This window comes from Symphalangus syndactylus, chromosome 12 (genome assembly GCF_028878055.3).
Source record: "Symphalangus syndactylus isolate Jambi chromosome 12, NHGRI_mSymSyn1-v2.1_pri, whole genome shotgun sequence".
NCBI classification, from domain to species: Eukaryota; Metazoa; Chordata; class Mammalia; order Primates; family Hylobatidae; genus Symphalangus; species Symphalangus syndactylus.
Window position 1 is genome coordinate 89556622 of NC_072441.2, and position 12361 is coordinate 89568982.

A 12361-nucleotide genomic window follows, 5' to 3' on the forward strand; every position below is an offset into this window, starting at 1 on the left:
AACAGATGTACTTTGTTTCTTTGTGCTGTGATGAAAAGAAATGGAATTTGAGTGCATTTAGGTGGAACATACATACTTCCCCTCTCCAACAGTTTTCTATGAGCACCACTAGTCTATATGGCCTTAATTGCCTTATGCTCTGCTTGATTCACACATCCGTTTGGCTCCTTAGGCATTTGGGTTTGACCTGCCTCTTGGGAGGGGCAAAGAATGAGATGAGTGGTGGTGACAGTAAGAGGGAAATGGGTAATCAGAAACAAAAAAGGAAAAAAGAGAAGGCCAAGGAACCAAATATTCAGTGTTTATTCTCTAGAGTCCAAAGGAGAGAGGCATTGAACCTGGAAGGCACAAATTATCCAGTCAGTGGAGAAGTGTGTGTGGTGCACGTGTGATTCCGGTTTATCTAGCCTCAACTTTGCCTAAATGACATTTCTGTCAAAATTATTTCCTCCATTTGCTCTAATCTGCTAATTTTTAATTTGGCTTTCTGGGTCTTGGATTTTGGTTATTAGAAGAGATTTTGCCATCTATCTTCTATACTTTAGTCTCTTGTAATTTTGACAAGCCTGAAGGTAGGCCTTGGGCTGTAGAAAATGCACCAAGAGTTCTTGTCATCTTTGAGATCTCTTGAGTGATCTTGTAGTTACTTTTCACTCTGCTACATCATCATTTCTTTTTCTACTTAAAATAATGCCTATTAAGGATTATACGGTGGCTCACGCTTGTAATCCCAGCACGTTGGGAGGCCGAGGCGGGCGGATCACGAGGTCAGGAGATCGAGACCACGGTGAAACCCCGTCTCTACTAAAAATACAAAAAAATTAGCCGGGCGTGGTGGCGGGCGCCTGTAGTCCCAGCTACTTGGAGAGGCTGAGGCAGGAGAATGGCGTGAACCCGGGAGGCGGAGCTTGCAGTGAGCCGAGATTGCGCCACTGCACTCCAGCCTGGGCGACAGAGCGAGACTCCGTCTCAAAAAAAAAAAAAAAAAAAAAAAAAAAAAAAAAAAAAAAGGATTATAAAAATTAATTACTATATATGAAATTCCTAATACAGGCTTGGTGGTGATTATTTACATTAATAATCAGAATAGTTAATCTTATACCTCTCAGAAAATGTGTGATATTTGTAGTTTAAAAAGTCCTTCTCAGCCCTTCCTGTTTCACAACTGCTGACTGCTACGTCTTAGTCCTTGCATTACCAAGTTGGGATGACCTGGCAAAACTCTTACCAGAAGAGAAAATGCTTCTCAGAAATGCTTTACTTTACCTCAGTACATGAGTACTCTTGACCTCAAGAGAAGTTGTGGGGAAGCAGATGGGCAGAATACATCATGATGAGATTAGTGTGACAACACTGTAAATAAAAGAACAGTTATGTGCTGTCACACTGAGTTTTAATCATCATTTAGACAGCTTCATGAAGGCTCTTTTAGATGTTTTCTTTTCATTTGCTGTGACATCTGCAGGGGCTTGCTAGGAAGAAGTGTCTGAAAGAGCTTATGATGACTTCTGGAAGTGACAACAGAACTTGCTGACAGTCTGCACAATTACATATATAGGACTTAACTGGGGTGGAGCCAGCAGGAACTGGTCTTGGCAGTCAAGAAAAAGCACTATTTAATTTTTCTTAGTGATTAGATAGGACAGCTTCAGTAGCTTTATTTTCCCAATTGAAATTGTTTAGCTGTTAGAGGACTCTCTGAGGCACTCAGGTTCTAGGAGTGGGGTCAGTTTCCTGATTCCCAATATACTGAATATCAGAGGAGAATTCAGAAAATCTCATATTTAATTCTTATATGTTTTTCACTTGTAATGATGAAAGCTTTGGCTAAAGTAGCTTTCAATTGAATTAACTAATATTCCTGTTTGAAGAGGTGGAGCCTTTTTTGAAAAATTGGTGAGGCAGCCAGCCAACATGATCTGTCTCCTAATTATATCTGGGTTGGAATCTGGTAATGATCCCAGATCTCCTTGACCTCCCAGAGATTTGTATAAAAAATTTTTTTCCTGATTATAAGAACATATTACCAAGAATGAAAATATTATAGAAATATATACTTAGAAAAGCTGCCCATAATCCCGCCAGTCAGAAATAACCAGTATTCTGTGTATATCCAGAGACCGTATCATTTTATGTTTTGTTTAAGGACTCTATCCATCAGAAAAATACCACCTAATTCAAATACAACTATTGCTATAGCCATTATTTACTAAACATTTACATAATTATTTAACCCTCATAATAATCTGAGAAACAGGAGTATCTTCATTTAAGAGCTTAAGAAACTGAAGTGGCCGAGGCAGGTGGGAGGCCAAGGCGAGTGGATCACCTGAGGTCAGGAGTTTGAGACCAGCCTGGCTAACGTAGTGAAACCTCGTCTCTACTAAAAATACAAAAAAATTAGCCGAGTGTGGTGGCACATGCCCGTAGTCTCAGCTACTCGAGAGGCTGAGGCAGGAGAATTGCTTGAACTTGGGAGGCGGAGTTGCAGTGAGCTGAGATCGAGCCACTGCACTCCAGTCTGGGCGACAGAGCGAGACTCTGTCTCAAAGAAAAAAAAAGAAAAAAGAAAAAATCGGTGTGGGGGTATTAGTAGTAGAATGATTTTGAGAACATTTGACTTATTTAGAGGCAGTCTTCTCTTTTTGAATTGATTAAGCTAATTGACATAATTCTGTATTATTCATAGGAAAACAAAAGCTGAAGACACTGTTATTCACATCCTAGTATTTCCATGAGTTTTTACTCTCGGAGGTCATTTGAGAGTAGGTGGTGTTATCCTAGGATAACACCATATCAGGGTCTGGTCTTCTGTTGGTTAATATTGGTGTGGGTGGCCATCCCTGGGACTCAGCTGTGAGCCTGCTGTCCTATTTGGTGCATAGATGAGGGATGAGTTTGCCCAGATATCTAAGGCATATGTTTGGCTATTGAAGTTTCAGAGCTTTGTGTTGGCACTGAAATTCAAAAGATAGTTTTGAATTTCCTATCAAAACTATCAAAAGAGGGGTTCCTGCAGTCTTCTATAATAGCTTATCATCTATCCAGAGTGTCAAAGACTCTGAACCCTCTTGTGTCATATCTTTCTCCCAAATGTTCATCAAACTGTTTGAGTTCAGGTTACCTCAGTGTCTTCAGTAATTATTTTCATGGTGCTCCTAAGTCAAGGTAAATACCTAACACTTTTGTTTTATTGGTTTGTTAGATCCAAACAGCTTATTTATTTCTTAGCCATTGAGTAGACATTTTTTTAAAAAATCATCCACATAGGCCGGGCAGTGGCTGACAACTATAATCCCAGTGCTTTGGGAGGCCAAGGCAGAAGGATCGCTTGAGCCCAGGAGTTAGAGACCAGCCTGAGCAACATAGCAAGACCCCATCTCTATGAAAAACAAGCAAAAACAAAATCATCCACATACATGGAAAGAAAAAAATATTTTTATTTCATTCTTAAATAACCATACTTTTTTGTTTGTTTTTGAAACAAGATCTCACTCTGTTACCCGGGCTGGAGTGCAGTAGCACAATCACAGCTCACTGCAGCCTTCACCTGCCAGGCTCAAGTGATCCTCTCCCCTCAGCCTCTCAAGTAGCAGGGACTACAGGTGCACACCATTGTGCCTGGCTAATATTTTTTATTTTTATTTTTATTTTTTGTCTTACTTTTAGTAGAGACAGGGTCTCATTATGTTACCCAGGCTGGTCTTGAATTCCTGGGCCCGAGCAATCCTCCCGCCTCAGCTTCCTAAATTGCTGGGATTACAGGCATGAGCCACCATACCCAGCCAATCATAATTACTTACTAATAGGATGTATCTGCTGTTGGATATTATACAACTCCTCCAACCTTAGAAATCAGATTGGACACTGCCATCCTCATTTCTTGTTCCACACTGATTTTCACACACAGAACTTCATTTTTGCTGAAAACCCAGCTGTACAAAGATGTGATCATTGAAAGAAATCTAACATCCAATGTTGAAACTGAACTACCTTGAGCTAGTAGTGGTTCACATGATGACCAACAGATGTTAAGTATCACTGTGTTTCATTTGAATATGTAAAATATCCTGTAGGACCTGTGAGTTTGCTGTGGTACCCCAGGGCAGCTTGGTGTAGTTTGGAAACCACAGTTCGAGCAATGATCCCAAACTATCAAATCAGGGTCTCTGGGAGTTGTGGTGTGGGTACTCTTTTTTGCTTCCCCAAAATATTTTTTGGTGATTATGGGAAACAACTGGCCTCTTATTTTTTTTTTTTTAATTTTATTCCCATTTTACAGATGACATCTTATTTCTTTGTGTGTGTGTGTGTGTGTCTGTGTGTGTGTGTGTGTGTGTGTGTGTTTTGTTATTTGAGATGGAGCCTCACTCTGTTGCCCAGGCTGGACTAGTGCAGTGGTGCCATCTCAGCTCACTGCAACCTCCACCACCCAGGTTCAAGAGTTTCTCCTGCCTCGGCTTCCTGAGTAGCTGGGACTACAGGTGTGCGCCACCACAACTGGCTAATTTTTGTATTTTTAGTAGAGATGGGGTTTCACCATGTTGCCCAGGCTGGTGTCGAACTCCTCACCTCAAATAAACTGCCCACCTTGGCCTCCCAAAGTGTTGGGATTACAGGCATGAGCTACCGTGCCAGCCAACATAACATCTTATTTCTAATTTGAGTTTCATATTTGTTATACTTGATTTCTCAGTCATTGGTGGTTGATAGCCACTGAGCCCCAACAAATAATGCAGCCCTGTCAGACATTAAAATATTCTTACTTTTTCTTTCACATAGGGAAATAATCTTCCAAATATATACACATAGCATTTACATTATATCATTATGGTTTTGATTTGCATTTGTCTAATGCCTAATGATGTTAAGCACCTGTTCTTGCACTGATTGGCCATTTATATATCTTCCTTGGAAAGATGTCTGTTCAGATCCATTTGTCATTTTATTAATTGAGTTGTAAGAGTTTTTTATATATTCTGGATAAAAGTTCTCCATGATTTGCAAATGTTTTCTCCCATTCCTTTGAGTTGTCTTTTTACTTTCTTGATGGTATTATTTGCAGCACAAAAGTTAGTAATTTTGATGAAATCCAATTCATCTGTTTTTTCTTTTGTCATTTATGATTTTGGTGTCATCTGTGAAACCACTGCCTAATCCAAGATCATGAAGATTTATTTCTATGCTTTCTACTAAGAGTTTTATAGTTTTAGCTCTAGCATTTAGGTCTCTAATTCATTTTAATTTAAATTTTTGTGTAATAGAGATTTGAATGATTTAAAATTTTTTCTCTCTTCAGAGGTAGCAACACTAGAAAATAAAGATAAAAAATGGGCCAGGCGCAGTGGCTCATGCTGGTAATCCCAGCACTTTGGGAGGCCGAGGCGGGATGATCATGAGGTCAGGAGATTGAGACCATCCTGGCTAACACAGTGAAACCCCATCTCTACTAAAAATACAAAAAATTAGCCGAGCATGGTGGCGGGCGCCTGTAGTCCCAGCTACTCGGGATGCTGAGGCAGGAGAATGGCGTGAACCCGGGAGGCGGAGCTTGCAGTGAGCCGAGATGGCGCCACTGCACTCCAGCCTGGGTGACAGAGCGAGACTCCGTCTCAAAAAAAAAAAAAAAAGAGAATCTAATTTTTTTTCTCACTCTTCTCTGTTCTGAGTACACTGTTTTTACCTTTTCTTACTTAGATGGTGAACTAGATGATATAGCAAGGCTTGACTTCTAAACTGGCAAGTGAAGTTTTTATAGAGAAGGATGTTGAAAGGAGGAATAACATACTAAAACATATGGCACATTTAGTTTATGGTGAGATCCCAAGTAGTCTATCTCCCACTATAAACTTGAACATGAGTTTAAATCTTCTCCTTTTCAAGGCCGGGTGCAGTGGCTCACACCTGTAATCTCAGCACTTTGGGAGGCGAAGGTGGGCAGATCACTTGAGGTCAGAAGTTCGAGACCAGCCTGGCCAACTTGGTGAAACCCCGTCTCCACTAAAAATACAAAAATTAGCTGGGCGTTGTGGTGGGCGCCTGTCATCCCCACTACTCAGGAGGCTGAAGCAGGAGAATCGCTTGAACTTGGGAGGTGGAGGTTGCAGTGAGCCAAGATTGCACCACTGAACTCCAGTCTGGGTGACAGAATGAGATTCTGTCTCAAGAAAAAAACAAAACAAAAATCTTCTCCATTTCAAAATGGTTTAGAATTGTATGAGGTGCCAGGGGTCCCAGTTTTCTGTATCATATTAGTTGTAACTTGTGAGCAGCTGTGACGAGCTACTTGGTTTTCTCCTCAGGGGTCTCTCTTTTTGGCATGTCGGCCCTGTTACTCCCTGGGAACTTTGAGTCTTATTTGGAACTCGTGAAGTCCTTGTGTCTGGGGCCAGCACTGATCCACACAGCTAAGTTTGCACTCGTCTTCCCTCTCATGTATCATACCTGGAATGGGATCCGACACTTGGTAAGTTAATTGGGGATTTGCACATTTTCTCTGTGAAGGGAGTGGGGAGACTGGGAGGATTTGCAAGAGTGGATCTCGCTCTATTGCCCAGGCTGGAGTGCAGCGGTACGATCTCAGCTCACTGCAACTTCTGCCTCCTGGGTTCAAGAGATTCCTGTGCCTCAGCCTCTTAAGTAGTTGGCGTTATAGATGCGTGCCACCACTCCTGGTTAATTTTTGTATTTTTAGTAGAGATGGGGTTTCACCATGTTGGCCAGGCTGGTCTCGAACTCCTGCCCTTAAGTGATCCGCCTGCATCAGCCTCCCAAAGTGCTAGGATTATAGGCGTGAGCCACCGCGCCCGGCTAGTGCTGTTATTTTTTTTTTTTTTTTGAGACCAAGTTTACTCTGGTTGCCCAGGCTGGAGTGCAATGGCACGATCTCGGCTCACCGCAACCTCTGCCTCCCAGGTTCAAGCAATTTTCCTGCCTCAGCCTCCCAAGTAGCTGGGATTACAGGCATGCACCACCACGCCCGGCTAATTTTGTATTTTTAGTAGAGACAGGGTTTCTCCATGTTGAGGTTGGTCTCGAACTCCTGACCTCAGGTGATCCGCCCGCCTCGGCCTCCCAAAGTGCTGGGATTACAGGCATGAGCCACCACACCCAGCCCTTAGTGCTGTTCTTTTTTTTTTTTTTTTTTTTTTTATGTTTGAGAAGGAGTCTCGCTCTTTCGCCCAGGCCAGAGTGCAGTGGCGCTATCTTGGCTCACTGCAAGCTCCGCCTCGGCCTCCCAAAGTGCTGGGATTACAGGAGTGCTGTTCTTTTTTTTTTTTTTTTTTTTTTGAGACGGAGTCTTGCTCTGTTGCCCAGGCTGGAGTGCAGTGGCGCAGTCTCGGCTCACTGCAAGCTCTGCCTCCCGGGTTCACGCCATTCTCCTGCCTCAGCCTCTCCGAGTAGCTGGGACTACAGGCTCCCGCCACCGCGCCCGGCTTATTTTTTTTTTTTATACATTTAGTAGAGACAGGGTTTCACCATGGTCTCGATCTCCTGACCTCGTGATCCGCCCGCCTCGGCCTCCCAAAGTGCTGGGATTACAAGCGTGAGCCACTGCGCCCGGCCAGGAGTGCTGTTCTTAAGGTTAGTTGTGACTCAGAGTCCTCTTGGGGAAAGCCAGACAAGTTCACAAGTTCCCCTCTGTGTTATCTGGCAGTCCTGCTGGTGGTGTAGCTGAGCAATGGTATATAGGCCTCACAGATACTTGCAGGGTCTCATTGTGAACTCTTCCTTGTTAAATTTTATTTTATTTTATTTTATTTTATTTTATTTTATTTTTTGAGACAAAGTCTTGCTCTGTCTCCCAGGCTGGAGTGCGGTTGGCGAGATCTTGGGTCACTGCAAACTCCACCTCTTGGGTTCAAAAGATTCTCCTGCCTTGACCTCCCGAGCAGCTGGGACTACAGGCTCCTGCCACCATGCCCGGCTAATTTTTTGTATTTTTAGTAGAGATGGGGTTTCCCCATGTTAGCCAGGCTGGTCTCAAACTCCTGACCTTGTGATCCACCCCTCTCAGCTTCCCAAAGTGCTGGGATTACAGACGTGAGCCACTGTGCCCTGCTGAACTCTTCATTTTTAAGAGGGATATTTAAAAGAGATCCCTGAAGGCCTAGAATACATGTTTATGAGATAAATATTAATTGGTACCTATTTATGTGTCAGGTACTGTTGTAGACACTGGGGATTCAGTTATGAGCTAGATAACCATTGTTGCTGCTTTCATTCTTCCGTTCCTGTTGACTCAGAGTAGTGCTTCTGACAGGACTCAAATAGATTACCTTTTCTTATCTACACATTATATTGCATTTTTGTTTTGAGCTATTGGACAGAATGGGGCCAAGTTTAATAGAAACTGGGTGCCAAGAATTCCAGGTTTTAATATTGAGGTTAAGAATCTTTTTTTTTTTTTTTTGAGACAGAGTCTTGCTCTGTTGCCCAGGCTGGAGTGCAATGGTGCAATCTCAGCTCACTGCAACCTCCACCTCCCAGGTTCAAGCGATTCTCCTGCCTTAGCCTCCCAAGTAGCTGGGATTACAGATGCCCACCACCAGGGCCAGTTAATTTTTTTTTTTTTGGTATTTTTAGTAGAGACAGGATTTTGCCATGTTGGCCAGCCTTACAGGTGCCTGCCACCACACCCAGCAAATTTTTTTTTTTTTTTTTTTTTTGTATTTTTAGTAGAGATGGGGTTTCACCATGTTGGCCAGCCTGGTCTTGAACTCTTGGCTTCCCAAAGTGCTGGGATTACAGGTGCGAGCCACTGCACATGGCAGGAATCATTTAATAGATTGAAAACTGTCCATGTTGCCTCCTATGTGACCTCATGGTCTGCTCAAAACTGGTTTCTAAAATTAGACAGGTATGGTGGTGTGCACCTATGGTCCCAGCTACCCGTAAGGCTGAGGTGGGAGGATTGATTGAGCCCAGGAGGCGGAGGTTGCAGCAAGCCGAGATTGTGCCATTGCACTTCAGCCTGGGTGACAGACTGACCCCATCTAAAAAAAGAAAAAAAAAAAAAAAATAGTCGGGCGCAGTGGTTCACGCCTGTAATCTCAGCACTTTGGGAGGCCGAGGCAGGCGGATCATCTGAGACCGGGAGTTCGAGACCAGCTTGACCAACATGGAGAAACCCTGTCTCTACTAAAAATACAAAATTAGCCAGGCCTGGTGGCACATGCCTGTAATCCCAGCTACTCAGGAGGCTGAGGCAGGAGAATTGCTTGAACCCAGGAGGCAGAGGTTTCGGTGAGCCGAGATCATGCCATTGCACTCCATCCAGCCTGGGCAACAAGAGCAAAATTCCGTCTCAAAAAAAAACAAAAAATACAAAAATTAGCTAGGGGTGGTGGCATGTGCCTGTAATCCCAGCTACTTGGGAGGCTGAGGCAGGAGAATCCAGGAGGCAGAGGTTGCAGTGAGCCAAGATCATGCCACTGCACTCCAGCCTTGGTGACAAAAGTGAAACTCCGTCTCCAAAAAAAAAAAAGATTTTATGTTTTGTAGTCTCCCTAGTTTTGCTTCCAAGAAGGCAATTAAAATTCAGTTCTTTCTGTATTTTCATTACTTCTGAATCTGAGCCAACTGTCAGATGGATGCTTTTGCCTTAATTTGACTTTTTATTACTTCCAAATCATAGCCTTAGAGACAAGCACTTCCTGGATTTCAGTCTGGTCCAATAGACAGTTTAATGGAATAAAAAAAATGAGAGACTAAATGACTTATTAAATTAAGTGTCTGTATCAACTGTTCCCTGGGGCAGTGTTCAGTTTGATTTAAAATGAGGTTTCACTTCCCTGAGGGGGAGGCAGTAGAGAGGGAGGACATTTCCATTAATGACTTCGTATTCCACAGAACAAAGCTCTGTAAAGAAAATCAGCTGATCAGCTTCCTCTGTTCATATTTTGGCTCAGGCAGAGACTTGCCCTATGTTTGTCTTTGTTCAGTATGGGGGGAAGAGAGGGGAGGTTTTACAAAATTGCAGAACTTAGAGCTTTTCTGCCCTGGTTCTTGCCTGTGATAATAATCTTTTTGTTGAGGGAAGTGAAGAACCTGAAGGTCCTTAAGTCTGCTTTTATTTTTTCTTCTAGCAAGTACTAGCTGTGAGTGTGGGACAGGATTTTGTGTTTTCTGTGACAGTCTGTAGTTTTTGGCCTCTGAACTTGATAGTTGACTTGCCAGAAGATCTAATGGGGGAGTGAGGAGTGAAAGAGTAGGAGGTTATAGGGTCTGTGGCATTCTAGGGAATATCCCTGCCTACTACCACTACCCAGTAGGACTCACTCTCTATAAAACATTGTCCTTATTTAAGCAAAACAACTCTTTGTGGAATCTGCTTGACTCCTAATCTCCTAGTTAGAAGCAATTTGAGGGTTGAGGTGGAGGCATCTTCTCATCCTGATTTTTTTTTTTTTTTTTTTTTTCTGGGCTCTCTCCATCTTTTCTCTGAACTGACTCCTAATTTAGGCAGTTTTACATTCAGACTGTGGGCGTATCTGTGTATGTGTGTGTTAAGGCGCCATGTATGTGGGAAGTGTGGAAAATGAAGACTGCTTTTGCCCAGGGGCTCATTTAGTGACTTACAATATAATATTAATATGTTAATATCCCTAAGACACAAGAGAGTCACAATTAGTGTTTTGTTAAATGTGGGGCCGGGGGCATGGTAGCTCACGCCTGTAATCCTAGCACTTTGGGAGGCCGAGGCGGGTGGATTGCTTGAGCTCAGGAGTTCGACACTAGCCTGGGCAACGTGGCAAAACTCCATCTCTACCAAAAATACAAAAAATTAGCCAGGCATGGTGACGGGTGCCTGTAGTCCCAGCTACTTGGGAGGCTGAGGCAGGAGGATTGCTTGAACCTGGGAGGTCAAGGCCTCAGTGACCTGAGATTGTGCCACTGCACTCCAGCCTAGGTGACAAAGTCTCAAAAAATTAAAAAAAGAAAAGTGGGGGTGGTGGGGTAGGGGCTGGGTGAGATGGCTCACACCTGTAATCCCACCACTTTGGGAGGCTGAGGCGGGAGGATTGCTTGAGCCCAGGAGTTCAGTACTAGCCTGGGCGAGACATAACAAGAGTCTATCTCTGTTTTTTAATATTAAAAAGAAATGTGGGTTTTAACTCAATTGGCAGAAAACCAATTTAGTGGCATGCTACCAACAAAAAAGGAAATTAAAATAGAATAGAAAATACAAGCTGGGGCTGGGCGCGGTGGCTCACGCCTATAATCCCAGCACTTTGGGAGGCTGAGGAGGGTGTATCACTTGAGGTCAAGAGTTCAAGACCAGCCTGGCAAACATGGCGAAACCCCGTCTCTACTTAAAATACAAAAATTAGCTGGGCATGGTGGCATGCGCCTGTAGTCCCAGCCACTGGCAGGGCTGAGGCAAGAGAATCGCTTGAACCTGGGAGGCTGACGTTGCTGTGAGCCAAGATGGCGCCACTGGAGCGGCTGGGTGCAGAAGTTCACGCCTGTAATGTCAGCTTTTAGGGAAGCAGAGGCAGGAGGATAGCTTGAGTCCAGGAGTTCAAGATCTGCCTGAACAATATAATGAGACCCCGTTCTCCACAAAAAGGAAAAAATATATATTTTTTAATAAAATTTATTTATATATAAAATATATAAATGTATGTGTGTTTGTATATATATATATATGGCACCACTCAGTAATGGTAAATATTGTTTTATCAACTTTTGCTATATTATATATACATATCTATTAGGTTCCAATTTTAAAGGTATTTCTTAGTGGAGCCACAGTCAAAACAAAATTGAGAAATAGTGTTCTAGATCTCAGAGTATCCTTTAGAATACTAGTCCTCTGTTAAACAGAGTTTCCCTCTGTAAAAAGATTCTGAGATTGACTGTATCTAGGAAATCAGGCATATTATATCTCTCTTTTGGAGATTCACAGTGTGCATTAGTAAACTGTTTAGAGGCCGGGCGCAGTGGCTCACGCCTGTAATCCCAGCATTCTGGGAGGCCAAGGCGGGCAGATCACGAGGTCAGGAGATCAAGACCATCCTGGCTAACACGGTGAAACCCCATCTCTACTAAAAATACAAAAACAAAATTAGCCGGGCGTGGTGGCGTGCGCCTCTAGTCCCAGCTACTTGGGAGGCTGAGGCAAGAGAATGGCATGAACCTGGGAGGTGGAGCTTGCAGTGAGCCAAGATCACGCCACTGCACTCAAGCCTGGGCGACAGAGCGAGAGTCCGTCTCAAAAAAAAAAAAAAAAAAAAAAAAAAAAAAAAAAAAAAAAACTGTTTAGAAAGTCTTGCAGTTAAATATTTACGAACTTTGACCACAGAACTTTTTTTTGGCCCATATAATAGCTTTCAACATTCTGAGGAACAAGTGTTTG

The 12361-nt window shown here is 43.1% G+C and overlaps 1 protein-coding gene across 6 annotated transcripts in view; it reads left to right on the plus strand.

Annotated features, from left to right (window-relative positions):
- Positions 1 to 12361, plus strand: part of SDHC (succinate dehydrogenase complex subunit C) — a 54539-nt gene that overhangs the window by 40955 nt on the left and 1223 nt on the right. For 4 of the 6 annotated variants that reach the window (XM_063627131.1, XM_063627133.1, XM_063627134.1 and 1 more), the window contains one exon: positions 6303 to 6466. The exons of the other annotated variants lie outside the window; for them this stretch is intronic. In XM_063627131.1, the coding sequence (XP_063483201.1) occupies positions 6303 to 6466 (164 nt within the window). The remainder of the gene's footprint in view (positions 1 to 6302; positions 6467 to 12361) is intronic. 6 annotated transcript variants of the gene reach the window in all.